This window comes from Parasteatoda tepidariorum, chromosome 7, assembly GCF_043381705.1.
Source record: "Parasteatoda tepidariorum isolate YZ-2023 chromosome 7, CAS_Ptep_4.0, whole genome shotgun sequence".
NCBI lineage: Eukaryota > Metazoa > Arthropoda > Arachnida > Araneae > Theridiidae > Parasteatoda > Parasteatoda tepidariorum.
The window spans coordinates 29714541-29741750 of NC_092210.1; the positions used below are offsets into that span (position 1 = coordinate 29714541).

The following is a 27210-nucleotide window of genomic DNA, read 5'->3' on the forward strand; positions in this document are numbered from 1 at the left end:
CCATTTTTTATAAAGAATTTTTTCTTAAAAAGAATGTTTATTTCAAAACATTTGAGTTTAAACAAAAGGAAACCATATACATTTTTAAACATTGAAATGGATGAAATTTTAAAAATAATAATTATTACATATTCATTAACATTTATAATATTGTTAAATTTGAACATAACATCCTTGAATGAACATGACAGAACTTGCTCTTCAGTTTCTGTCAAAATCACCTGATGTCCTATAAAATATATTTTTATCAGTTAAATCGTTTGATTAATTCATTAGAAAAATCTTTGTAGAAGAAAAATTATAGTTTACCAGCACGTTTCACGTGTTTCTTGCGAATTTTATTAGAGATAGTATTTCTGTGGATTTTGTACTGTTGCAGCTTTTTCAAAGTGTAATAACGGTAGTTTCTCGTTCCAGGTATTTTTTAATAACGTCTGACCATTTTTCTGTCGAGAAAAAAAAACGAATGAAACTTTGCACAAAGTAGCCCCAAGGTGCATTTTTTTTCATTTTCCGTTTATTTGTTATTAATTTTCAAATTTTTTAAACGCTAACATGATATAATTGTTTATTAATATATAAATAAAAATTTTTGCACTTACGACAACTTTTTTATCAACGTCTTTGCATTTTACAGCTAAAGTTTCCACGCACACTTTTCGACATCCGACGTCCTCGGAAAGTTGTTGACATTGGATGAATGAAACACATTCTGAGATTGTTTTAAAATCCGAAGAAATTTTTGTAGTAATAGAAGAGACTTCTATCTTCAAATTCCACGCATTTTTAACGTGAAATAAACATAATACTGAATAGCAGCACTTAAAAAATGCCCAATTCGAATTTGCACAAATTAGCCCCGAATGACGGTTCGTGAAACATTGCACCGTAAAAATTTCGTATCAAATTACAGTATTGAGAACTGGCACTCAGAGTTCCGGTACTTTTCGAAACGAAACTTAATGGAGAAAAATATTAGATATTCCGTACTTTTTGCATTAATATTAACTGTAAAATCACTAAATCGCTGTAATCCAAAAAACTTCACAACATAAAAATAATTGTATAAATAGTTTATGTGGTAAAATTGATTTTACTGACATTGCTATCAAGGTGCCAGTAATATTTAAAGTAATTTTATCAGGAATTTCTTTTACAATATATAAAAATTTTAATCATCTTAAGCTCAATTTTAATAAATGTTTAAGAAAGTATTACCTTTATTTAATTTTTGTTAGTTTTTATTATCGCGATTTTTCAATTTCACAATTATTCATTACATTAATATAGATAAAATAAATCAAAACAAATACATGCCTTTAACACAATAAATATTGTTATAATTAACCAAAAAGACATGATATACTCATAATAAGTTGTATTTGATGTGGTCCGGGAATAAACTTTAGTTATGTTTTCTTCATTATTTATTTTTTATTAAAAGAGACTAATGTTTAATGCTTAAACTATGATAGTAAGTTATTTCATGTGAAGTTAAATAAAAAAAAAATAGTCTGGAATCGGTAATTATTGCTCTCTGTATTGCAAAATTTCTTAAAAAAAATTTCATCTACTACTGATTAAAATAAAAAAAAAAATTAAAAAAAACTATTTGCAAGGTATTTTCTTCCATATTCTTATTAATTTTTAAATACAAAAGGAGTTTTGTCATATTCTATTCCACAAACTTGAAGAAAATTTACAAATGCTAGTAAAAATTACAAATTAATAATTTAATAGAATGAATTTTTGTTGTTGTTTTTTTGTTGTATGCCTGTTTAGGTAGTGGGGGTGCGACTGTTCCTGTTTCTCAGTGGCGCCTTCTATGGCCAGGAATTCGACCTTTGGTACACCATTCACACTGCCACAATCGGTTTATAGGGCGGGTCACATTCACACACAAAGGAGAAAGAACACACAGAGAGAGAGAGAGAAAGAAACATCCATGCCTTGCCCGGGATTCGAACCCACGACCTTTCCGATGCAAGGACAGTTCCCTGCCTCCTACACAGGACGGTCGGCGATGGAATGAATGAATGAATCATTTGAAGATACAAATAAATGAAAGAAAAAATACAGTAGTCTATGCTTAAATGATTAAATAAATGGATAAATAATAAAATAAGTGGCTTTAAATGAGAGAATTAGTAAATGAATAACTAAATAAAGCAGTGTATATTTAATATGGAGCAAATATTACTATTAAAGAGTAATTATTTGAATGAATGTATAAACACTGTTCATAACAATCATAAAAAAATAAATTAAACGAGTCTCTGCTATTACACGCTTAAAACTCATGAAAAAGAAGAAAAGAAAGAAGACAGATACTTAAGGTGCTTTATTCACGTCGCTCTAGAGTTGCACAATGAGCTATTTGGAGTCGAACACGTGAGGAGGATGATCTGCAGACATGCCATCGATATTTTGATCGTCTGTAGAGGGGATGGCTCCCCTACTATGGCAGCCCGACGACCTGTGCATGAAGTCGAACAAGATATTAGAACATGATATCTTGTTCGACTTCATATTCGAACAGTTTAACCGGGACTGATACCGCTCTCCCTCGGATCATATGCAAGCTGCTCAAAGTGGTCACCCGCCAGCTTATTGGCAACAGCTAGTGATGCTTAACTTCGGTGTACTACTGGGAAACGTGTATTCACGATCAAAATAGAAGCAAATACTAACGTATTAAGAAAAATAGAATTTTTGACTCGTTTTGAACAAAGAAGTTAAAAATTGCATTTTAAAAGTTATTGCATATATAGAAAATATTTTTTTGATACCCAAAAAACTGTTGTTTATTATTTTTTTCAACGAGATAACTTATTTACTTTCTTTAAACAATAAGTTACCGTACTTTATTGAAAACTATCATTAAATTTTTTAAAAAAACTAGGTGTATATTGTAATAAGAAAACAAAAAAAAACAGGCTAACCATTTTTTGACGATACGCAGTAAAGAAAATAAGCAAATATGAACTGCAACATTTCTCTGCAAAGATAAAGAAACCACATCGTTTGAAATTAAGTCGCGAATTATAAATTTTGGACAACTTGACAGCGCATCTTCGTAGCTTTGATAATTGGCCATAACATGTTTAGCTATGTCATCAAGAATTGTTTTTAAATCTCTATTTCACGAGAAAAGTTGATGACTTATATCCTTAAGACAAATTCAGACTAATATTTTTTTATTTTTTCCAGTTGGTATAGTAAAGAGCACTATCTCTCACCCTGAATCTATGTATATGTTACGGTCAATGGGAATCATTAGTTATTATTAATACTAACCGGTCAATAATAATAATAACCAAATAAGCCGGTTAAAGTTAACAATTCAAGCAAATTTATCACGTTAACTGATTATTATTAATTATAACCTAAGAAGTTTGGTCAACGTCATTCTTTCGTGTTTTTATTGGGGATATTTCTGAATCATGATCCGCCACGCCAACTATAATCGCTAAGTGCCAAATTTTTTTAAANTCACCCTGAATCTATGTATATGTTACGGTCAATGGGAATCATTAGTTATTATTAATACTAACCGGTCAATAATAATAATAACCAAATAAGCCGGTTAAAGTTAACAATTCAAGCAAATTTATCACGTTAACTGATTATTATTAATTATAACCTAAGAAGTTTGGTCAACGTTATTCTTTCGAGTTTTTATTGGGGATATTTTTGAATCATGATCCGCCACGCCAGCTATAATCGCCAAGTGCCAAATTTGTTTTAAACTTAAAGCATTAAAAAAAACTTATAAACGTTTGCCTGGGAGTAGCAACAAGTTATACCCTTCGAGTTGGCCCCTTTCTGTGATTTTTCTTGTTTTTTTTTTGTTCCTCGCCGGCCGCTGTAATACTATAAGAGTTCAGAAACTTCAATAAAAAGTTATTGCTCTTCTTATTATTAACACAGGGGAACCACTTTTCGTTGCATTTATACAAATACTTTATCCTGCCTATATCCGGTGAGGGAACTTCAAAATTGAAATTAGTTTTGCTCCTAAAGCTACAGATTTTATTTTGAATAATATTTTTTTTTGTCTAAATGTACAACTTTGAAAGCATCATATATAGCAGAGAGTTGCATAAATGTTGAGACAAACTTCTAATTGAGTTAAACATATCATTAGGGTAAAAACTGACAAGAAACCTATGCCGGTAAATGCCGTCATAAGGCACTAGGGGCGCTTCCGCCATAATGTCTTGTTCAGAAGCACGATGAAATAGTTCATAATTAGTACATAGTTCAAATAAGCCTATAATTATTCCTAGGGTGCATTAGTACCCGTTAATATAATACGTGGTTCAATTTGAAGATTATGGATCAAAATTAAGGTGAAGTACAGGGCCATGTCTTAATACAGAATATTGACATCGAATTTTCTCATAATTAGTGTATAGTAGGTATAATAGTTCAAATAGAGTAGCGCCCATAGTGGAGTATAATATTTCAGGGCATGCGTTCCTAATGCAGTTTTATTCCTAATTATATGCCTTGACTCCCCTAATTTGTCGTATCATTTATTCCATCCCTGTTATTTATGATGTTTTAAAACACGTATATTTCGACAAAAAATAGACTAGAAGTGTTATTTAAAACAAAATGTTGCTTTGAGAGAGAAATTGATTACAGATAAGAAATCAGCGATATGAAGGAATCTAAGATCTGTTTAAAAAAAAGTTCATGCAACGGGAAACAAAAACAAAACATTTTTTTTCTTCCTTTTTCTAAAAAATGGCAACAGAAAACAAAACAATAAAGACACCAATTCAATATTTATTACATCGATGTCTTACATTTGCTACTGCTTCTTATTAAAAATAATAAAAATTATTTATGTGGTCAAAAAGACTACATTTGAATATTTATTCCGTATTTCATAACTTTCTTAATGTAATAAAGTATATAGCTTTTATGTGGTGATTCTACTTACGAGAATTACTTGCGACAAAATCTATACTCCATTCAATGCTTTTCACTCTTAAATAAGTATAAAAGTATATTTCTTGAAAAGAATTTTAGCCTTTTTATTAGGAAATTTAATGGAAAACGCAGATGATTATATACGTTAAAACTGAAATATATTAACAGGGATGATTGTACGAGAAAGGACGGAAATTGGTAGCGAAATTCTTTAGAGAAATTGAAAATTCAAATCACGCCCAGAATCTCTTTCAGTCTCCCCCAACTTGATAAAATTTCCCTAAGCTCCTTTGCACTCTATAATGCACCTCCACGTACACGATGCATCACATTCGTAATTATATCGACCCAGTATCTATTGTCTGTTGCAAAAGTTCTTTTTCACAGAATTAAGAGTTTTGGGATTTTTTCTACAATGGCTAGTAATTTAAAATGCTTTCAAAATTGAACTCTTTGTTCTCTTTTATTTGAGAGAGTTACTTTTTGAACTTTTCTCTCTTTATGCATTTTGCATATAATAGCAGTTATATCAAAATAAAACTAGTTTTTTATTCTCATTTATGAAAATAATTCAGTTAGCTAAAAGAAATACGATGCGGAAAATGCAAGAAAAAAAAAACTTTTATGAAGGACAGGAATAAATCAGAAAATTCGTTTTGTTTTATTTTACCATACGAATAAGCTAAATTTCAATAGACAAACTATACGATGTAGCTAGTATTCCTTAATTATATACAAGGTCCGGCTATTAATTTCCAGGACTGACGTAACTGTAGGAGAACGAAAAGCCGGAAGATGGTGCTAATGATTGCATATTGAAGAGTGTTTTCTTGCGCATGTGCAGTGCAATCGGCACCAAACTGAAGTAAGTGGTTCTCGTAGAAAGGCGCATTAAAACATAGCTCTTAAATTCTTGTTGTCGAAGTGAAAATGGAGCAAGAATAAACATTAAATGTTGCTTCAAATTGGGCAAGACAGCTGCGGAAACCAANAGGAGTCAGGAAGCTAAAATTTCCTCTTGGTGTCTGTGAAGCAAACCGTACACACGTCATCAAATATACAAATGGAGCTAGAGGCGGAGCTAAGTGATAACGCGACTTGATTGGATTTCGCTAATCGGACATGGATCGCTTTATAGAGCAAAAGAAAAAATTACACTATGATGAAAAATTGGAACAATTTGACCCAAAATCGGAACCATTCCGATAAAATCTGTACACTTGGCAGCTATGAAATATAATTCAAAAATATTTCAAACATAACATTTCTCAAAAATTATTAAACCCAAAGTTAAAAACAGGCAAGTAGCTGAGGAAAGCTAATTTCCTTCCATAATTAAAACTTTTGCTTTAGGAAAAGATCAGAAATAATGAAAAAGCTGGTAACACGAATCTAATAGAAAATTTTAGATTCCAATAGAAAACGTTTTTTTGGCATTAATATACGAAAAAAAAAAAACAATCAAAAAATTTCAATTATTTATAAAACTACACAATAACAAACAATTTACATACCTCTATTTGACCTTTTAGTGGGGGGTTCAAATTCCTCTTCAAAGGAATCTTCATATTTTCGTTTCGTACCTGATAATAAATAATAATTTTTTACTTCACTTATTTATATATATATATATATATCATTAGAACATTCTACGACGAACCGTTCAAGCGGGATGAGTGAAGGACGAAATGGAATTTTCTGATAGGTTAAACGTTAACCATTGTTTTAAATTTTACTATAAATTATTCAAATATTTTTTGAAGATAACATCAGTAATATTTTCTAGCTTATAGCTCTATTTGCACAGAAAAGTTATTACATATAGTTTAACATTTAATTATCCTTTATACTCTATGTCAGATAGATTAAATGAGCAGCATTAACGTGGTTTCATTCATGGATTACGTTACCAAATTAATAATTTTAAAGTTATCTGATATCACATGTTTATTTTGCTTATAATATTTCTTTCAAACTGTGTTTCCATAAAGACTGTTAACCAAACGACTACACACTGACTACACACCAAACGACTACAATTTTTGATTACGATAACAAATCGTAATACTACTTCATTTCGAATATATTATTCACTTATTGAGAAACAGGCTCTAAATGCATACATGTTCGCGTTTCTTAAAATTTTACTCCTTTTCTCACACATTTTAATTCCATATTTACCAATTACTTCTGTATGGATTTACTTGCAACTGGAAGGTGAAACCAATGGAAACCTAAATAGCTATTAGAAAGAAAATTCGCACATTTAAAAGAGTCTAAGACTACAACAGGAAGAGAAATTGCTAAAAAGAGAATAAAAGTTTTCTCAATATTTTTGCCTGCTTAAATTGCAATTTAAAGGAAAAAGAAAAAGAAAATAAATAAACATGTCTCAGTTAAATGCTAAATCGTAAAGAGTTAAAAATAGAGAAAGATTATGCACGCATTTAGTATTGAAATAATAGTTTTGTAGCTTAGTCTTTTCTGTGGTATTTCTGAAAAAAATCTTTTTTATTGTATGATTTACTACACTAATTAGCATTTATTCGTAATGTATCATTTGTTTATTTTACCATTAAAAAGAAAAAATAAAGTTCACTAAATAAAAAAATAAGAGCATCAATAACATAATTCCAATAACTTAGTATCTCTTCCAGAAATTGTGCATAAGTCATGTGGCATTTTACATTTAAATGCAAAGCAATTTTATCTTTAATATATTTTCAGATACCAAAGTGCAAAAAAAAACTGAAATAGTTTTCACCATTTGATAAAGATAAAGGAAATCTATAAAGGGGATGAAAAAAAAGCACTGAAAGTTGCGGGTTAACAGAATCATATAAAAAGGGATAACAACAAATTTTATCTCTAGTCATGAAATGTTACTTTCGCAAAATAAAATTTTATTTAAAATAGGAGAAATAGGAAGCATTCGAAAAGAAAGAAAAAATGAAGCAACAAACGTTATTGGACAACGTACCGGATGTAATATTGATTCCTTTTAAAAAGCGCAACGTCAGGATTTTTTATGCCAAGTATTTAAATAAGGAAGAAAAAATATTTCAATAAAGTATCCAAGAAAATTCATTCTGAAATTATTTTTATGTCTGCTCCCTCCCCCCTCTCTCTCTTTTTATGGCATTAACCAATGCATCGTTTACATAAAATTCACCCAGCATGGAAAAAATGTATAGAAATTAAACGAAAAAATAGTTTTAAAGATCTGAAAGATTTGTTGGAAGGACTTTTTTCACGTATCAGGGATTAAAAAATTATGTTCTGGATATTACTAAATGCCTTAAATACCCACTTGCAGTAAATAATAAGAAAAGTATTTCGGACTAAAAATCTAAAATTAAGGATGTTCTTAGGCGTTTTGAGTCAAAATGCTGTCAACTCCTAGTTCTAATATTAATTAAGTTAATCGACAAATTTATATAAAAGTTCGTAAATATTGAAATATTCAAGCCATGTGGACTATTAGTTTCAATCTTACATTGTTGTTTACATAAAATTTCAAAACTATTAAAAATGAATTTAAAATTTTTTTCATGGATCTGTAAGATATGTTATAATGTACGTTTTAACATTTGCGAGTTAAAAAAATATGTTTTTTTCCATATTATTCATGTCTCAATTAACTGCTTACATTAAAAACCAGGAAAAATAGCTTGGGCTATCTATTTTTGGTATCAAATAAACACCCTGAGTCGAAATGCGTTTCATCAATTTAGAAAATATAAATCTTTTTAGGAAGCATACTATTAGGTAAAGTTCGTGCAGAGTGAAATATTCGACTAATGTGGAATATTAGATTCATTCCATCATAGTTTTTTTTACATAAAATTTACCAAACGTAGAAAATTATGTATAATTTTGTTTTAAAAATTAATAGATTGTTAAGATAAGTTCTAGTGTTCTACGTTTGACGTACGTGCGAATATACATATCGTACGTGCGAATATATAGCATATAAAAACCTGCTCAAATAAATCTTACTTCAGTGATATTCCTAAAATCTGAAATAAAACTTAAATTGGGGAATTTTTCTCGGTTAGAGAACGCTTTTCTAATCTTGTTTTGAAAAGACAGATTCAATCTAGATATAAAAGGATTGTTTATCCAAGCTAAATGTGAACCTCATGACAAGTAAACTATTGTATTAAAATTCAGCATTGTTTTAAGCTTGCGTGGTTTATTTGCTAATCATTTACTGGCATTTGCTAAGCTTTGTGATGAGGGTTGCTGTTAACATTAATACCCATCTAACACAACACTGCTCTCTTAGATTGTTCAAATTTTGAAGCATATTATTCAAAATACTTTATCATTTGTTTCTCTATATCCACGACGCTAATAAGTGTCGGACTACTAAATTGACATGAGTATTTATAGTTTTTGTCGCTTTCATATACAATTCTATTGTGTTTAACTCATGCAATGTCGTAACATATTATTACACAATAAAAAACACACTAGCTAAAATTTAAATTCAAAACAAAAAGCGTAATAAGGAAACGCGTAAAATAATGTTACAAGCATAAAATTATGTTCTAATGCGTAGTATTGCCCGAATAAAGAATGAATAATAATAAAAAAATGTGCTTGATGGAAACTTCACACCCCGTGAATGAACGTGACAAGTATTTCGATATCACAAATAGCATACTTCAATATTGGCGATGTTAAAGTAAATCTGGATGTCACTTGGCATGCGTCTTATTCAATAAAACTTTATTCCTATTTAAGGTCAACATTTACGACTAAAATGACATTCACGTAACAGCAAAGTTGCAGATATCACTCCCAAATAGCACATTTTATAACTTTTGTTCTGATCTGAATTCAATCAAAATATTTATAGTATTGTCAGTAATACTAATATTGCGAAAATAAGTTACAGATTTCTGTGTACATAATACGACGTCATTTGAATTCAATTACAAGAAAGTTTTCAAAGCAAAAGTTTTCTTTTTTTTTTTACTAAGCAAATAAAAATTTCTAAGTATACGAAGAAAAACATCTGATTAATTTACCTTACTCTATGTCAATAAATTTTCCGGCAAACAAGAAGTCGCTACTCTTGTTTTAAAACAAAAATATACCTATTTAACGCTTTCATTTGGTTATTTTTCCATTCATACGGCAATGGTTTATAAAAGATTCTGGTTTCTAAAATTATACTTCTTATTTGGTAATTTTTCCATTCATATGGAAATAGTTTATAGCAGATTTTGGTTTCTAAAATTACACTTCTTATTACAACACATTTAGTAAAAAATCTAAAACTAAAATGTATATTTGACTAAAAAAGAAGTTTTCTTGGGCCATGTTCTAAGCTCTCTTGACAAAATTAGCAAATTTCAAAACATTTACCAAGTTTTATCACTTATTATAAAATCATATTTTATTGTTAATTTTACCGAAGTTATCACCAAAGTGCTTCGATTAAAAAAAACTAGCCTTTTCAATGTTCCGATGATAGAAGAAGCACGGTAATTCTTACCATAGTTTGATAATTTTAATCATACCCTTTTCTCAGAGTAGTTTTTTTTATAATTACATGCCTTTGAGTTCCATGAAATTCATGTTTTTGGAATATTTGTTTTGATATTACAAACTTTCTCTCTACAGTTGCTATTAACGTGTTTCAAAAATAATCTTTTCGCAATTCTGAAACATAATTTATTTCAAAATATTTTTTTTAAATTCAAAATAAAATTTATATTAGAATATATACTTACGGAATTAATTTCGGACTAGCAGAAAACTTAATTTGTATGCAACTAAATTTAAACTATCAGTTTCGTATGAGGTGTATAAATCTAGATGAATAATATAATTATACTTAATATTATTTACTACAAAAGTTAAAAAAATGAAGAAGAAAAATAAAAATTAATTTTATGAATTATAAAAATAATATATTTTACTTCCCAAACATTTAAAGTTAATAAATAATTTTTTTATAATTTTTTTTCTTAAATAAAAGCATTGAAAAAACTTTTTAATAAGTTTTTTTCCCTGATTGTTCTTACAGAATGCATCTATTATATTCAGCATTTAAATTTCATTTTTTCTTCAGTTTTATATCACTATCAGTATATCAGCTGTTCGTAAAGTTTGCTTTTCTTTTCTTTTTTTACAATTTTATTTTACTATTTTAACCGAATAGCATTCAAATCGGCCATTTAAAATGATAAAAACACAGCATTTTGTATATGATACGATTAATGAAATGCTGACATTATATAAAATACTAAGTAATTGCATGTAATGCCTGGCTGGCAATATTATATACAGTAACAAAAAGCCAATAAAGAAAGATGAGAATTGCCTAGTCATAAACTGTACATAACAGATTCCACATTTTTTATAATTATGAATTCCTTCGTATTTTGTTTCGGAACTCAATTGCTCTTTTAAAACATATTTTTGTTAAATAAATTTTAGATCAAAAACATTTATACTGCTTTTGCTTGCTTTAACTGCATGAAAAGCGGCTTCCGCTTTAACTATATGCTCTTCAAAAAGTTAGTCAAAGAATCTCTACAGACGCTATTTTGCTTCGTATCATAATAAAAAAACTATTTTTCACAATTCATAAGATGCATGATGAAAACTTTTCAGAGTTTTGATTTAATCTATTGAATGCTTGCTCCTTCTGAAGTTGTAGTAGCTAATCTTTAAGTAGCATCTGGCTTCAGTATTAACCCTTACAGAAAAATAAGGTGTTCTTGTGTTTGTTTTGAGGTTGACAGACGTAAAAAAACACGTGAGGTGGAAAATAAGGTTATATTTTGCACCAAAAACAATCTCATTAATAAACCTAAACTTAAACCTCAATTACACGTCCCTAAATCAACCTCATATATGACTCAGAAATAATTAATTTAGAACGAGTGAAATTATCCACACCTCAAATATGCAAAATTGCTTGAAGTGTAGAAAAAATAATCCATGCACTGCAAAAATAACCTCCCTAAGCTAGTTGCTCAAAACAACCTTAAGTGCGAATAAAACAATTTCATACACCTAGATTATGCACCTTGAGAAGTTATTCCTTTAAGGTTTTTTTTTAATCAACATCGAATAAACCTCAAATCAACTTTGACACCTCAAAACAATCTCAAATAAACCTCAACAATACCATAAATTTCTGTATTGAAAGCTATTTATTTACATAAAAATGTTTGATTTCGGTACTTATGAATCCAAAGCCCTTTTAAATAAAATGTTATAATAAAATAATAATTTCTTACTGTTCTGAATGCAACACTAATTAATCTATAACGTATTAATAAAATTATAAATTTAAATATATATTAGTAATGTTATATTTTTCTTAATTATTGTTCCATCTTTTAAGTTTTTTTGTGTTTTTATAGTTGTTTTTTGTGGATCCCATGCTATTGATAAATACATATTCCTAGAATACTAGACATTTTGTTAAACACGTCTTTATAATTTCTTCTATTACATAATGCTTTTTTTTCCCTTAAAATATTACTCTTAATCCTTTGTAATCTTAGATATAAGCATAATTTAGGTTTAAAGAGTAATTTAAACGTAAAATATAAATAATTTAGAGGTAAAATGCTGTGCAAACTTATTTATTAAATTGATTCATAACGAATGGATAACTATTTCATAAGCTTCTTATTTGGTATAAAATATGTCAGAGCGAGAGAGGGTTTTTTTCACAAGAAAGTTTTATAATCTCATAAATATTTTCATGACCGTCTCAATAGAAAAACTCAACAATGCATACCTTCAACTTCATAAATTATCACAAGACATTTATTACTTTTAGGATTAATGGAACTGCCATTTAGTTTGAAGAAGTATTTCTCACCAATAAGACATTTTTACTTTTGATCTGAAGTGAACTTTTGAAGTTAAATTTTAATACGCTAAGATTTTTATAGGAAGCAAACATTTTGTTCTTGTAATATCTGAAATATATAACTACACAAATTTTTGTAGATTGCGAAGAAAATTGCCACACATAAAAAACGGCTTAAGAATTGCATGCTTTAAAAGTTTTTCAGAAATTATTTGACTCTATTAAACACTAAAGATAAAATTGGTGCTCTATAATATATGTTTAAATTTATGATTAATGTTAAAATCTGGTTTAACCCGGAAATCCTCGCGGGGGTCATTTTAGGACCCCATGCTATTTATAAATACCCATTCCTAGAATACTAGACAATTGATCATCCCTTTTTATTTACAAATAAGTTTTTCTGCTTTATCTGCTTTTTCTGAATAATTTTTAAGTTATTTTCGGCATTTCTCCTCCCTCAATAGACGTTTTATCAGTTACTAGAATCATAGAAATATCCCACGTGTCTTTCCGTTTTTTTCTACAAATTAGTTTATTTCTTGTTGTGAATAAGTTTATTCCATGATTTTTCGTCCCCGATTAACGCTATTTCTTCTGGTTTACTAAATCGCAATGAGCACAAGAACTATTTGCTATCTAGCAAAAATACACTAACTGTGTATAAAATGTATAAATTGTATATAAAAACTGCATCGCTATGCCACATATTAGTGATTGACATCAGCATATTTTTTGTCAATCAGAGTTTGAATGATGAACTACAAGTTCAGATATTAAACAGTTGTTGTTACCTGCAATAGATAAATTAAGATCAACTAAAAGTTTAATATTGTCCATATTTTTATTTTTTCTCAAGAAAGATAATTTCTGTTTGCATTTATTGTCCTAAGAAATTATACAAAGGTAAAAAATGTTTATTCACGTTAATATTAAAGCAAAAATATCAAGTACAATGTAATCATTTATATAGCAATTATATCAGAAGTAAATATTATCATATTTTGTTAAATTTTATCACAAAAAGAATGGTAAAAAGTTTCAAATAGTTAATATAATAGTAATAGTAATAGTTAATAAAAGTTTCAATAGTCAACCCAAGTGTTAAATTTTAGGTAGAAATGTAACGTTTTTCGGCAGCGTATCAATAAATTTCATTTGGGATTATTCCAAGGCCCTACACCTCTTAACATTCGTTCAGGAGGCGCGTCCTCCCGGTTGTAACTTTGTGTTCATTATTCTAATAAATTAAGTTTGCTCTCGAGAAAATTCTTCAAACAAGAAAAACCTATAAATTTTTATTTTGAAATATATTTGACAATGTATAAGTTCTCGTATCAATAAATCATGTGCATTTTAATAACGGTATTTTGAATAAGTTTTTAAATTGAATTTTTTTGGATGAGTTTTGAATTATCTAGTTTAGAAGTAACACTTTCACAGATAAGATGTTGTGGTAAGATTTATTCAAGGACCAGGTTTAGAGCTAATCTAAGCCAGGTCCTTGAAATTATGTAATTGTTACATTACAAAAAATACGTAAAATGATTAAATTTATGCTGTTGAATAATCAGACCTTATTCATAGAAAAAATATTCATTTAAGAGTACCCAACTGAATTGTGATAATATTTCCGGAAATAAAGTCCAAAAATCTGGTAATAGAAACCAAAATATACGGTTTTCAAACCATTAATAAGCTAATTTTTCCATTCATAATATAACGGTTTACTGGAAACTCTAGTTTTCAAAATTATAGTTCTTTTAATCATGCATTTAGCAAAAAATACAAAACTGAAGAGTAAATTGAACCGAATGAATGGTTCTTATGCCATGTTTTAAGGTATCATGATAACATTATTAAATTTTATCGCATATTATAACAGTATTTTTTATTTTTAATTTTACCGAAAGCGTTACAAAAAAAGTGAAGAGTTCCCAAAAAGCTGGAAACACAGCAAGTTTTATCATATTCAAGGTTGTTTTTACCTAACTTCTTCCATCCTTATTAAATATATAATTCTGCTAAAATGAATGAATAACCATAATTATTTAATATCTGAAGTACTTTTCTAATCTATAAGTACAATCTATAAGTACTAAATATGTATACTAATAATTGATTATAATTGCATAATTCAGTTTCTGTAATTATAATACAGGAAGTTTAGTAACACAACAGAGTAATAGTAAACAGTAACCATGCGTCGGCATTAATGCGTTACTATAGTGACCGCTGCTGATTGATATTTGCTTTAGAATTCTCTTTTTCACTTTTAATTGTGTTATGCATTAAGGTGGTGAGTTCATTTTTGAGATATGGGACCAGAGAGATCCCATGAATACTTTTTGAGTTGTGAATAAAAGAGAATTTCATCGTTTGAACGATATTTTTGTTTTTATTATTTTAATTAAGAATTAGAAATTCTAACCTACAGTTCAAACTGGATATTTTTCAATACTAATTCAGGTGAATATTACAAATAAAGAGGGTCCAAACTGATCGGCACTGTCCCAAATTTGGCCACTGAAGCCAGAAAAAAATGATGCCAAGGCCTAAACTTACCGAGGCTGAAAAAGCCAAAGAACGCAGGCGGAAATACCTTAACGAAACACAAACAGAAAAACGAAAGGATTCCGTTCGCAAATGCAAGCATGAAGCCCGTCCCTCACAAAAGTACCAAAGTGGTTGAGAGAGATGAACCCTACCGAAGAGCAAATGGTGACTCTGCGAACCTCTTTCATGCAAATACGAGAACTGGGTATCGATCACCAATTAGAAATAAAAGGATCCATTGCCCACGTACTCAATGACATGTACAATGACATGTACCAATCCGAAAATGTTAATATTGATCTCGATTGGTTGTTCAATGTCTATTCAGTCATCAAAAGAATTTACACAGAATGCGCCTGAGCTGCAGTGAAATATATTTGCGAAATTGTTTACAGAGCAGTTCAGGATTAACAGTTAAAGATGTCCAAGATGAAAACAGAATAAAGTTGCTTTTCCGAAAAAAATTAGACAACAACCATTTTTCCAATGGGTAACCAGTGATCACCTTGCGGCGATCAATTTTTTTTAATAATATTTTTTTGTAATTTTTTGATAGTTTATTTCCAAAGTGAAGTTTGAAAGGTTTTGTAGTTGCTTTCAATTTATTTTAATTTTATATTATATATTTTGCTTATTTATTTATTTTACCAAATATATATACTAAATATGTATACTAATAATTATAATAATTTTACTAAATTAACATTGCAAACCAAAACAGATAGAAGATGTGTTCGAAAATACGTACGAGATGAATACAAATTCATTGGGGTAAAATTAAGACTGAAACAGGGTAGGAAAAAAATAATAGCTGGAGAATTGAAAAAGTGAAAAAAATGCTTTATATTTTTTTACCTTGTAATTATTGCATACATTTTTTACATGAAGACTAGTCGTAAGACAATTGAATTATACCTGTTTTCAAGCTAATTGATTTTTTTTCTTGTTTATGTTTTAGTTGGTCTCTTTGAAGGCAAAGACACGGACTCAGAAAAGCATATGAGATATGCGATAGACAAACTAAACGGCAACAAGACAATCTTACCCAGAATAAGACTATCAGCTCACATAGTTAGAATACAACCAAACGATAATTTTCATGTTGGCAAAAAAGGTAAGCACATTTATATTAAGGCGTAAATATCTGACGTAGGAGCAGTTAGGGGAAACTATGACCACTATTGACTTTTTTTTATCATTTAGAACCCGTTCACGTCTAATTAAATGTTTTAAAGGTTATGGAGTGTTTTTTAACTCTTTAGTAATGTAGCGAAAAATAGACTTTCTGAATTGCTTACGTGGATTTTTTATGGCAAGGTCATGACCACCAGTTGATACACATTTTAGAACTGTAATTGACTCATGGTCTGACACTTCTGACTTTTGCTCTCGCCATGCACATTTCAGGGCTATAATTGAACCCTCATTATTTATATAGAATACAAAGTGGGCTTTTTCTGATAATATTAGTTTTTCCTTCTCATACACCACTTTTGATTCTTGTCTTTATGGTTAAAATTGCTGAAACTTTCTGGAAAAGTGTTAGGTTGGAACAATGATTAAAGGTGCTCTGCTTTTTCCAAAGACAAGCAAAGATGTTTCTCCCTAATGCCTAGATACCCATCTTCCTCTAGATTTTTCATTCTCTAATACCTTGGAAATAGATTTCTCTTTAACACGATGGTTCAACAAGATGCACAGTTTCTTCCCTGTCAGAAATATAACCAAATTTGGATATAGTCATCAAACATTCCACAAGTTCCAGATCTTCTTTAATTGTTAAGAAAATTTAATTTAGGGGTTAGACCACGAGCTCTTTGATTCTCTGAGTTAACTTTTCCATAAGATGGATTGTTATATTCTGCTACGCCATGTTTTCATCTAGCTTATTTCTGACTCTGAGGTCTCTACATCACCATGGCAACATCAGATTTAAGAAATAAAAAGGAGAAGGCATCTTTTTTGTGAATGCTTTAGGCTTTTTTTTTTAAATAGAGCAGCGTGAAAGTCATTCATTTTGAGTAAGCATTCCACATGGTTAAAATCAGCCAAAAATCGGGGTAATATTTATCATATACTTTTAACAAATAATCTTTAAAATGGAGACACAATGATTAAAAATAAAAATAAATGTCAAGTGCTTAGTTATAAACTATTTATATCACATTAAATCGACTACCGCTAATACTTTTTTTTCAAAACTTTCCATATACTTTTAAAACTATTTTAATATTGTATCAGTATTTTATTTATCAACTATTTAAAGATTTGTGAAACAAAGTAAAATAAATTAAACTATACTAAATGCATATTTTTAAATTTTTAATTTGCACAGTCATTGTGAACAGCAAGCTGATCACAATTACCCCATTGCCATATTTACCTCACTTGACTCCTTATAAATAGTTTAGAATCTAGAAATGTAATAAAAAAACTATTAGTTCCTTTTATTAAGATGTATCAAGATAATGTGATTTTTGTTGAGAAAACACTGACTAGTATAATCTCTCGCACTTAAATAAGTCAAATAATAATTTTGCAAGATAGTTTACATGTTATATTTTTTATGGATAAAAGGACCGTTTTATTATGATTGAGATATAAAAACAATGAAAAAGACACAAAATGGCCTCTAAATTTAAAATATAGGATTATTTTAAACTAAGTAAGATTTAGAATGTGCAAAAGTGATATTGTAGGATTGCTGAAACGAAAAAGTACGCAGTATTAACCGTAATGATCTTTTATGTATGTTTTAGAAACAATCTCAAAAAAATTAAACAGAAAAAAATCAGAAAACACACCTATAAGCGAAAATGGACAAAAGAACCATTCATATCCCACCAATAACCATTAAGGATGGTAGTAGTAAAACTTTCAAAGCTTGTTTGACACTCAGAAGACAGAGAGAATTCGGATGGCGAATATTAGGAACACATCTAAGTTTATCGGCAATCGAAGTATTCTTGAGATCCTCGGCAGTGATATAAAAAATTTCAAAAGCGCTTCCTTTTTCCTCTTCCTCATCTAAAATTTAAATTTAGGATCGCTAATGCGCATTCTGTTCTGATTTTACTTTCGACAAAAGTTTTAAAAATAAACATTAAGCGTGGATGTTAAAAATTTCCAAGTAAAATAAAACATGAATTATATTCTATATACTATTTCATATAAATGCAACTATATTGCTTAGCTTTTAAGGCAACGAACTCTGTCACCTTTTTCATGTCAATAATATTAAAATTAGGAAAAGTATAACATTTAAATGCACACTCACTAGTTTTTATACGTACTGTTTTAAATAAAAAACAGGAATAGAAACAGTTCTTTTATATCTTATTTAAAGAACAATATTTTCTCTAAAACAAACATAAATGCATTAAAATTTTAAAAAATGAGAAAAAAACTGAAAATTAATTCTTGGAATCCAATTTTTCCTAAAAGGAAATTTGAAAGAGTCTTAGCTCAAATTACCCAAAACCAAAATTTTGTGTATGCAAATGCTTAATGTTACCCCTCACCTCGTCACACTGTGGCATTGTTNGTTTTCGAAACAATTTAAAAAAAATGAAAACAGAAAAAAAATCAGAAAACACACATATAAGCGAAAATGGACAAAAGAACCATTCATATCCCACCAATAACTGTTAAGGATGGTAGTAGTAAAACTTTCAAAGCTTGTTTGACACTCAGAAGACAGAGAGAATTCGGATGGCGAATATTAGGAACACATCTAAGTTTATCGGCAATCGAAGTATTCTTGAGATCCTCGGCAGTGATATAAAAAATTTCAAAAGCGCTTCCTTTTTCCTCTTCCTCATCTAAAATTTAAATTTAGGATCGCTAATGCGCATTCTGTTCTGATTTTATTTTTGACAAAAGTTTTAAAAATAAACATTAAGCGTGGATGGTAAAAATTACCAAGTAAAATAAAACATGAATTATATTCTATATATTATTTCATATAAATGCAACTATATTGTTTAGCCTTTATTGCAACGAACTCAGTCATCTTTTTCATGTCAATAATATTAAAATAAGGAAAAGTATAGCATTTAAATGCACACTTACTAGTTTTTGTACGTACTCTTTTAAATAAAAAACAGGAATTGAAACAGCTTTTTTATATCTTACTTAATGAACAATATTTTCTCTAAATCAAACATAAATGCATTAAAATTTTAAAAAAGTAAGAAAAAAACTGAAAATAAATTCATGGAAATTTCCAATTTTTTCTAAAGGTAATTTGACAGAGTCTTAGCACAAATTAGCCAAAACCAAAATTTTTTGATTGCAAATGCTTAATGTTACCCCTCACCTCATCACACTGTGGCATCGTTTTTACTCACTCAAAATTTTGCACATTAACAAACCAACCTAATCTATAATATACCAAACACTAATCAATACCAATCACTTAACCAAACACTAATCAATAATATACAAAATTATGAATAACAAATCAAATATTTCAATTAATAATATTAAAAATATTATAAAAATAATATCTATAATGCATAATACGTATATAATAAGAAATATAAAAATAACATAAATAATAAAAAATACATTATGAATTATATAATTGAATTTGTTCAATAACATAGGCAACGGACATGATTTTGGTTAAAAGTATAAATCTTTCTTCTTGCCTGTTTAAAATAAAGAATACGCAAATGACTTCGTAGTTTTAATTTGAAAAAAGACAACTTATGTAAAGGTTCACTCCTATAATATGAACAAGAGCAATCTCGTTTGCTTTTCAGTTTGTGGACAAATCGACGTCGGTACCTTGGCCATCGTGGGTCCACATATTCCGTCCAAACTTCCTGTGGTCCAATCCACTTGCAGCGTTATGAATGTGCCTCATCTTAGCACAGCACCAACTACTACTACTGTAACAAAGAAGGGGGTTCATGGCTCATACACTCTGCATCTGCATCCACCAGACAGTGCCTTAAGTCAAGCCCACAGGGACATTATCATGTCAAGGGGATGGAAATCTTTCACCATCATATACGAAGATGCCAGATGTAAGTGTTACTTAATTTGACATTACTACATGCTTGATGATTAGCACTTTTTGTTTAGTAAAATTCCTGCATTGGTTTTTTAGTTTGTTCATCGTATAGAGTTTTACACAAGTAAAGTATTTTTTTTATCACGAATTGACATTATTATCAAATTAATTAGGCTAAATTTATTTTATGTTAAGTTTCATTACTAATCCAAAATCGAAATTGAAGGTAAAAAATATTTTATGCGATTAATAACAAAATACGTTGAGTAAAATTTAAAAAAAAAAAGTATATATTATGCGATTGTATTGGTATTAGACGTAAATGATAAAATATATAACATTAAAAAGTCCCGCAGTCTAGCAAGAAACATTAGGCGATCTTTCTTTTCCGACGTATTCATAAATTTGATTATATTTAACATGGATTTGATTTATTAGAATGCAGAAGAACCACGAAGAGAATACTTCCATTAACGTAACAGACATCTCAAAAAGGACCGACAAACTGAAAAATCAATTAAAGAAAACAGACATACACTGTTAGCTGCATTCTATGAAGAGACCATAGACAAAATTTCAAAATTATCAGCGAAGTTCGTCTGCAAGTGGGACCGCTAACTAAGCTGACAATAAAAGACTGATTTCAAACTAATCACCTCTAGCAACAACAATGAGGTTCATAAAATGCATATTTCCTTAATTATTTGGAAAATATATGAAAATAAAGCAAAATTATAAATTTTTGCACCATTCTTCGGTTTAAAATTCCCGAGTTTTTATTATTTTTTATTGGATTAACATAGACTTATTTCGTTGAATATTTCTTAGTTAAACTTCAAATCAGCTTATAAAGTTTTGAGCTAGGAAAATAAACTTCTCTGAAAGAAACTTGTAAGAAACTCCACATCATACTACGGAGAAAAAAATGCGGCACTCAGTTTATTGGTAATTTTTATCGTAAAATCCATTTACCCGAACATATGCTTATGTACCGAACAAACCTAATGTACCTCAATTTTTACTGTAATAACAAACCTAAAATCACCGAATCTTTCTAATTAAATATACATTACTGTAAAAACTCAAGGTATAATATTTTATTGTAAAATCGATTTTACGGTTGAGGCACCCAAAGGCCCTTTACTTTATACCGTAATTAGATCCGGAATTTGTTTACAGTGTATGTATTTTACATTTCACAATTAAAAGATATACGGTTGTCTTAGTTTCTGTCACAGTACATTCCATCAAAAATTCTCACTCTGTATTTCATATTATACTAATTATTATCATATTATACTATTATTTTTATCTATTAATGATTTTTAAACATTAACTATCAGACAATGTATTTTTGACATATTATATTCCAAATTTTAGAAACTGAACTGCATTTATTTTTTACTTTGAAATAAATCCCAAAAAGAGAATTTATTCAAGGATTCTTAAAAGAATTTTTTAACTAAATAAGTTTTATCTTAAGTAGAAAAATTTTCTCGAAAACAATAGATAAGCTCTTTTTATTTTCAAAAACGAAAAAAAAACAGTGCCTTAACTATGAAACCATTTCTTTAACTAAAAAAAAGAAAGTCTAGAAAGAAAATATATTCTGCTTTACTTTAAAATAGATTTAGCATCAAAACTATTCCAAATATTCAAGACGTGAAAAAGTGTAAGCCGTAACATTAACCCAAAAGCTTAAAAGAATGCTGAAATAGGAATTTACCCGCATACATTTCTTTCGTGCAGATTCTGATGTCATTTGAAATCAATGGTTCTATATTTTTTTTGAAATTCAGTAGAAGCAAAAGAAAGAAAAAGTACTTTAACAACCTACTTGGAAAGCTTCCAAAGCCTAGATTTAGAAAACTTGCTTATCCAAAGCGTCTATGCGTCTCACAGAGTGGCGACTTATTTTCTACTGAAGCTTGAAGAGCCCTTCCTATCAGTTGTTGCTTGTTTTAGTTTATTTTGTTGGAAAATTTTATGCTCTAACGGCAAAAATGCATTTCCTTTGTAAATCTAATACTCACAAATTGTTCATACATTTTTTGTGTTTTGTAATGTTCAAGAGAAAAAGAGATAATCTGCTTGGAGAGGAAAAATGTGTCTGATAAAAATTACTCTAATGCGTCTTTCTCAAAATGTCAACTCTGTTGTATATAATCTAATATATTTCTCCGATGATAAAAAAACTCGTATGACATTTAAATTGAATGTTTCATCTATGGGACCTATTTTCATATTTAATCTAATGTTAATTTTAATAATTTTTACATTTTACCCATTATTTATGCTTAATGTTGAGGTTATGAATTACATAAACGCTGATACGGAATCTTCAAACAAGTTCAATAATGAAAAAGAATTCAAATTTTAAGTTGGAAAAACTTTATGCTTAACTTTCTTATGCGGGAGTCAGATCATTTAGTTTTCCTCGTGATCAAAATGCGTATCTCTGATTTTTTTTTAACCGGTTAAGGTTTAATATCGTTTTTGAAAAGAGGTGCAGTCGCAATTACTTTACAAATAAGAAATTGATCTGTGGAAAATAATATGAAGTTAAAAGCGTTGCATCTTATTTTGGTTATCTATTTGGTTTTCTATTTGGAATATCTATAGCATTTTATGTGAATTATCTATTTGCATCTTATTTGGATATTGCAATTTATCTTCTACTGAAGCTTAAAGGTCCTTTCTATCTGTTGTTGATTTTTTTGGCTTATTTCGCTAGAAAATGTTATGCTATAACGACAAAAATGCAGTTTCTTTGTAAATCTAATACTCACAAATTGTTATGCTTACATATTATATAATGTTTTCATTGAAAACAATTATTATTTTTGATTCAGTTTAAAAAAATAATCAAATGATTTTTTTATTTTAAATATTCTTCTTCTGAAAAGTTTTGTGGTAAAATGATTTTTCTAAAAATGCCTATGGAATATTTAAAGTTTAACGGAAAATAATATTTTTCGTAACAATAAGGACTACGAACTACTCTAATATACTAATTTTTGTAACACACTTCATTAAACAGAATAAATTAAAATAAAGACATCATATTAGCATTAAACGTGAAAAAATATTCATAAAATTAAAACAAGAACTGATTATTTAGTTGCTTTTCATTTTACTACCTATCTATTTCTATAAATATATACTGAAAAGAAAGCTAAGGTAAATTAATAGTTGTTTTTAAATATTTAATTGATGATAATTAAAAATAGCATCTGAACTCTTTGAGAAAAATAATTACGTGTCTAAATTAGCATTTACTATGTAATGCGAATAAAATATTCATGATGTGCAGTAATAATTAATCAACTCTTATTGCGTCATCACCGGTTCATCATTTTGAAATTCAGAATGTTATCCCTTTTAACACTTTTACACAACTTCTACGTGATTTTAAAATAACTATGTTTAGTGATTAACCTACAGTTTGTTTGAAATCCATTTATCAATATAATTATTCCCAATGAAATAATGAGTGAAGAAGTAGTAAATATTCTAAGGGAACCGCAATCTAAAAGATCTCAGCATGTTCCCAGCATTAAATCATTACTCACACCGCTAACTGTCAGAGCTATTCGATTCTGAATTAGAGGAATTCATTATTATTTGAAAAGATTCTTGTGTAAACTCATCAACGGAATGATTTAAAGGATTTCTATTTGATTATCTGATCTACATAGCTGCTTCATTTTCATAAATCACTGAAGCACTAAATTATCGATGCAAATTATAAGTTATCTATCATGCTTTTGTTAAGTTTGCCTATCATCTATTCATTCGTTATCGACCTAAGCAGGAATCTATTGACATTGATGAAGAACGTAAACATCACAAAACGTATTTCATTCAAGAGAAAATTCCATAGAAATTTAGGAGTGTTGTTTGGAAAATAAATTACTATCTAAGCGCTAAGCTTTCGGTTAAAATTGTGCTACAGCATGAACAGTTCTCAAGTCGAATAACAAGGATAGAGACTTGTTTAATACTATGAACCAATAAGCACTGATGATTATATACCGAAACACAGCAGGGATTGCGATGAAGTGAAATTAAAACATCGAGACGGAGAACATTGTTGGTGATATTTATGCGCCTTGAAGCATAATATTGCACGATTTCTGTCTTTCTTAGCCTAGTAAAACCGAATTAATGAACTGCTTAATCTAGCTTACATTAGATTAGGCACCTCTTTCGTTCAACTCTGATAATAAGTGGCTTACCTTACTAACTACGTTATATTGCTATATACTTCTTTCATAGTACAAGAAAAAAGGAAAAATCAGGTGAAATTATTGTATTGTATGGAAATAATATTTCCAATAAAAAAACATAATATTTTCAAATAAAGTCAAAATGTACGATATTTAAACCATTCATTTGGTATAATTTTTCCGTTCATAAGGTAACGAATCGCCAAGAATTAAGGTTTAAAAAAATTATAGTTCTCATTATCATAAATTTAGTATAAAATACAATACTCAAAAATAAATTTTACAGAGTAAATAGCTTTTATGCCATACTCTAAAGCGTCATGATAAAATCATCAAATTTTACCATGTTTACAAAAATTTATCATAGATTATAAAACATACTTTATTATTAATTGAACCTCTAATTAATTGCTTAAAAAATGGTCATTCTTTTTATGTTCCCAATCAGTCAGAAATAAGGTAAATTTTGCCATATTCTAATAGCTTTCACCATACTTTTTTCTCGATGCATGATTCAAAGTATTGATATTATTGATAGTATTTTTAAAGCAATACATTTTTGAGAGTGTAAGAATTCACTGCTAGAAAGATAGGGATATCTATAGTTGAATATACTCATATTTGGCATGAGTACTTGTCAGACCAACGAGCATTTATTTGAAGACGGATTATGTTAAATATGTGGTGCTAAAAAGCTCTGATTTTGGAGCAAATTAGAGTTTAGCCAGAAGGTAGGAGATTAGGTGTAGACCCTGTAAACGGATGATGATGAAAAATTTTTAATGTTGCTACCAATACAGTTAAAATGTCTCTGACTTAAACATTAGGTACTTGAACAGAATTATGATATAATAGTGAATTACGAGAGCTTTCTAAAAGTGTCATAAAAAACAATGGCATTATAATATAGTAAAGAATATTTCATATCAAAATAATTTTTGAATAATAACGATTTACTAGTTCTTTTTATAAAATCTTACACTCAACTTATTTGTTTTAACATTAGTAAGACCTAAGCACTTTATTTCTTTAAACTCTAAACGTTTTTTGGAAGTCTTGAGTGTGTGTTTTAATTTCATTTAAATGGTCATCAATAACATAAATACATTGATAGTTAATATAGACCAGTGGTTCCCAACCTTTTGTGAACCATCGCCCCCCTCTTGGGGTTGGCTAACACCTATCGCCCCTTTCTCTTTTTGCTCAAAAAAACATTCATTGTTGCTTGTGAGCAACCAANCAATCTCAAATAGCTTTAATTATTAATATTATTAGCAATTTTTATCTTTTGAGTACTCGTCGCCCCCTGATCGCCCCCCTAAGGATTATCGCCCCCTTGAGAAGCTCTATCGCCCCCTTGAGAAGCTGTATCGCCCCCTTTGGGGCGATCGCCCCCAGGTTAGGAACCACTGATATAGACCTATCTAAACGATTGTTAAAAAAGAAGAATTATGGCAAAGTTGGCAAAGTAGACTTACTTTTTTATGAAAAATGGGGAGTTATTAGGAAATATTTTTTCTCTTTGAGTTTTAATTTCATTCGCTTATATATGATTTACTTTAAAGAAGCACATTGTTGGTCAATGTGATTTTCAGTACTAATTGATACGGTTTTCTTCAAAACGCTAAGGTAGATGCAAAGACGAGAATCAAAAGTTTTCAAAATGTATTCAAGTTCAAAATATTCCCCATCTGTCTTGAAATTACTTGAAAAACCTTATATGTAAAAAAAAAGAGATTAAATAATTAATTCATTCTAATGAGAGCTTACTAAATTAAGTTAGTTGCTTGTGTCAATAGGTAATTTTTCTCAAGCTTCTGGTTCTGTAATGGAGTTACTTTTTTTTCTAGCACTTCCTCGCCTGCAGCATCTTATCATGATGGCAAATGATGGTGATGTTAAAATAACATTAAGGGTGCTGGAAAGAGGCCTCCATTATAGAAATTTGCTCAAAGAAGTCAGTAAAAAAGGCGAAACCAATGTTGTTCTTGATGTCCCAACGTCGAAAATAACAGAAATTTTATCAATGGTAAGCAACATTCCAGAGATCATTACTCCAAGCTAAATCGTTATAAAAAATTAAACCTGTTTACCTATTTTAAAAGCAGAGAGTAACATGTAATCTTTTAAAATAATATCATCTAATTTAAAGAAAAAGTAGAATAATTTATGAAAACAATATATAATAACGGTATTTTCTTAATTTATTTATAGTCCATGTATAATTTTTTTTATTAATCACTGTACAAACTTAAATCATGAAACAAAATGTTTTCTTTATAAAGGGGTAAAATCTTTAATTATATTCTTTTAGGCTCAGACGTTTGGAATGATGACAGAATATCACAATTACTTTATCACATCTTTGGTATGTATTTGTTTAAATAGCATATTTTAAATGTGTCACAACTAGTAAATTAGTGGGAATTAAATGTTATAGAGAAATTTAGTTAAGGAAATGGTAAAGAATCGAATTCTTGATAGCATCTTTTAGACTCTATACGTTGAATAATAAAGCACATAAGTGTAATCTACATTTAAAAAAACAGAGAATCCGAAAAATTCGAAACACAGTTATCAAAACTGAAAGAAATTTAAGAAATAAAAAATTGAGAACT

General features: G+C 29.0%; 1 protein-coding gene across 1 annotated transcript in view; it reads left to right on the forward strand.

Annotated features, from left to right (window-relative positions):
- The window catches only part of LOC107446818 (glutamate receptor ionotropic, kainate 2-like), a 104498-nt gene that overhangs the window by 34656 nt on the left and 42632 nt on the right, over nucleotides 1–27210 (forward strand). Inside the window, exons 2-5 of the mRNA XM_071183227.1 lie at nucleotides 16302–16457; nucleotides 20110–20376; nucleotides 26443–26621; nucleotides 26907–26960. Coding sequence (XP_071039328.1) covers nucleotides 16302–16457; nucleotides 20110–20376; nucleotides 26443–26621; nucleotides 26907–26960 — 656 coding nt within the window. The remainder of the gene's footprint in view (nucleotides 1–16301; nucleotides 16458–20109; nucleotides 20377–26442; nucleotides 26622–26906; nucleotides 26961–27210) is intronic.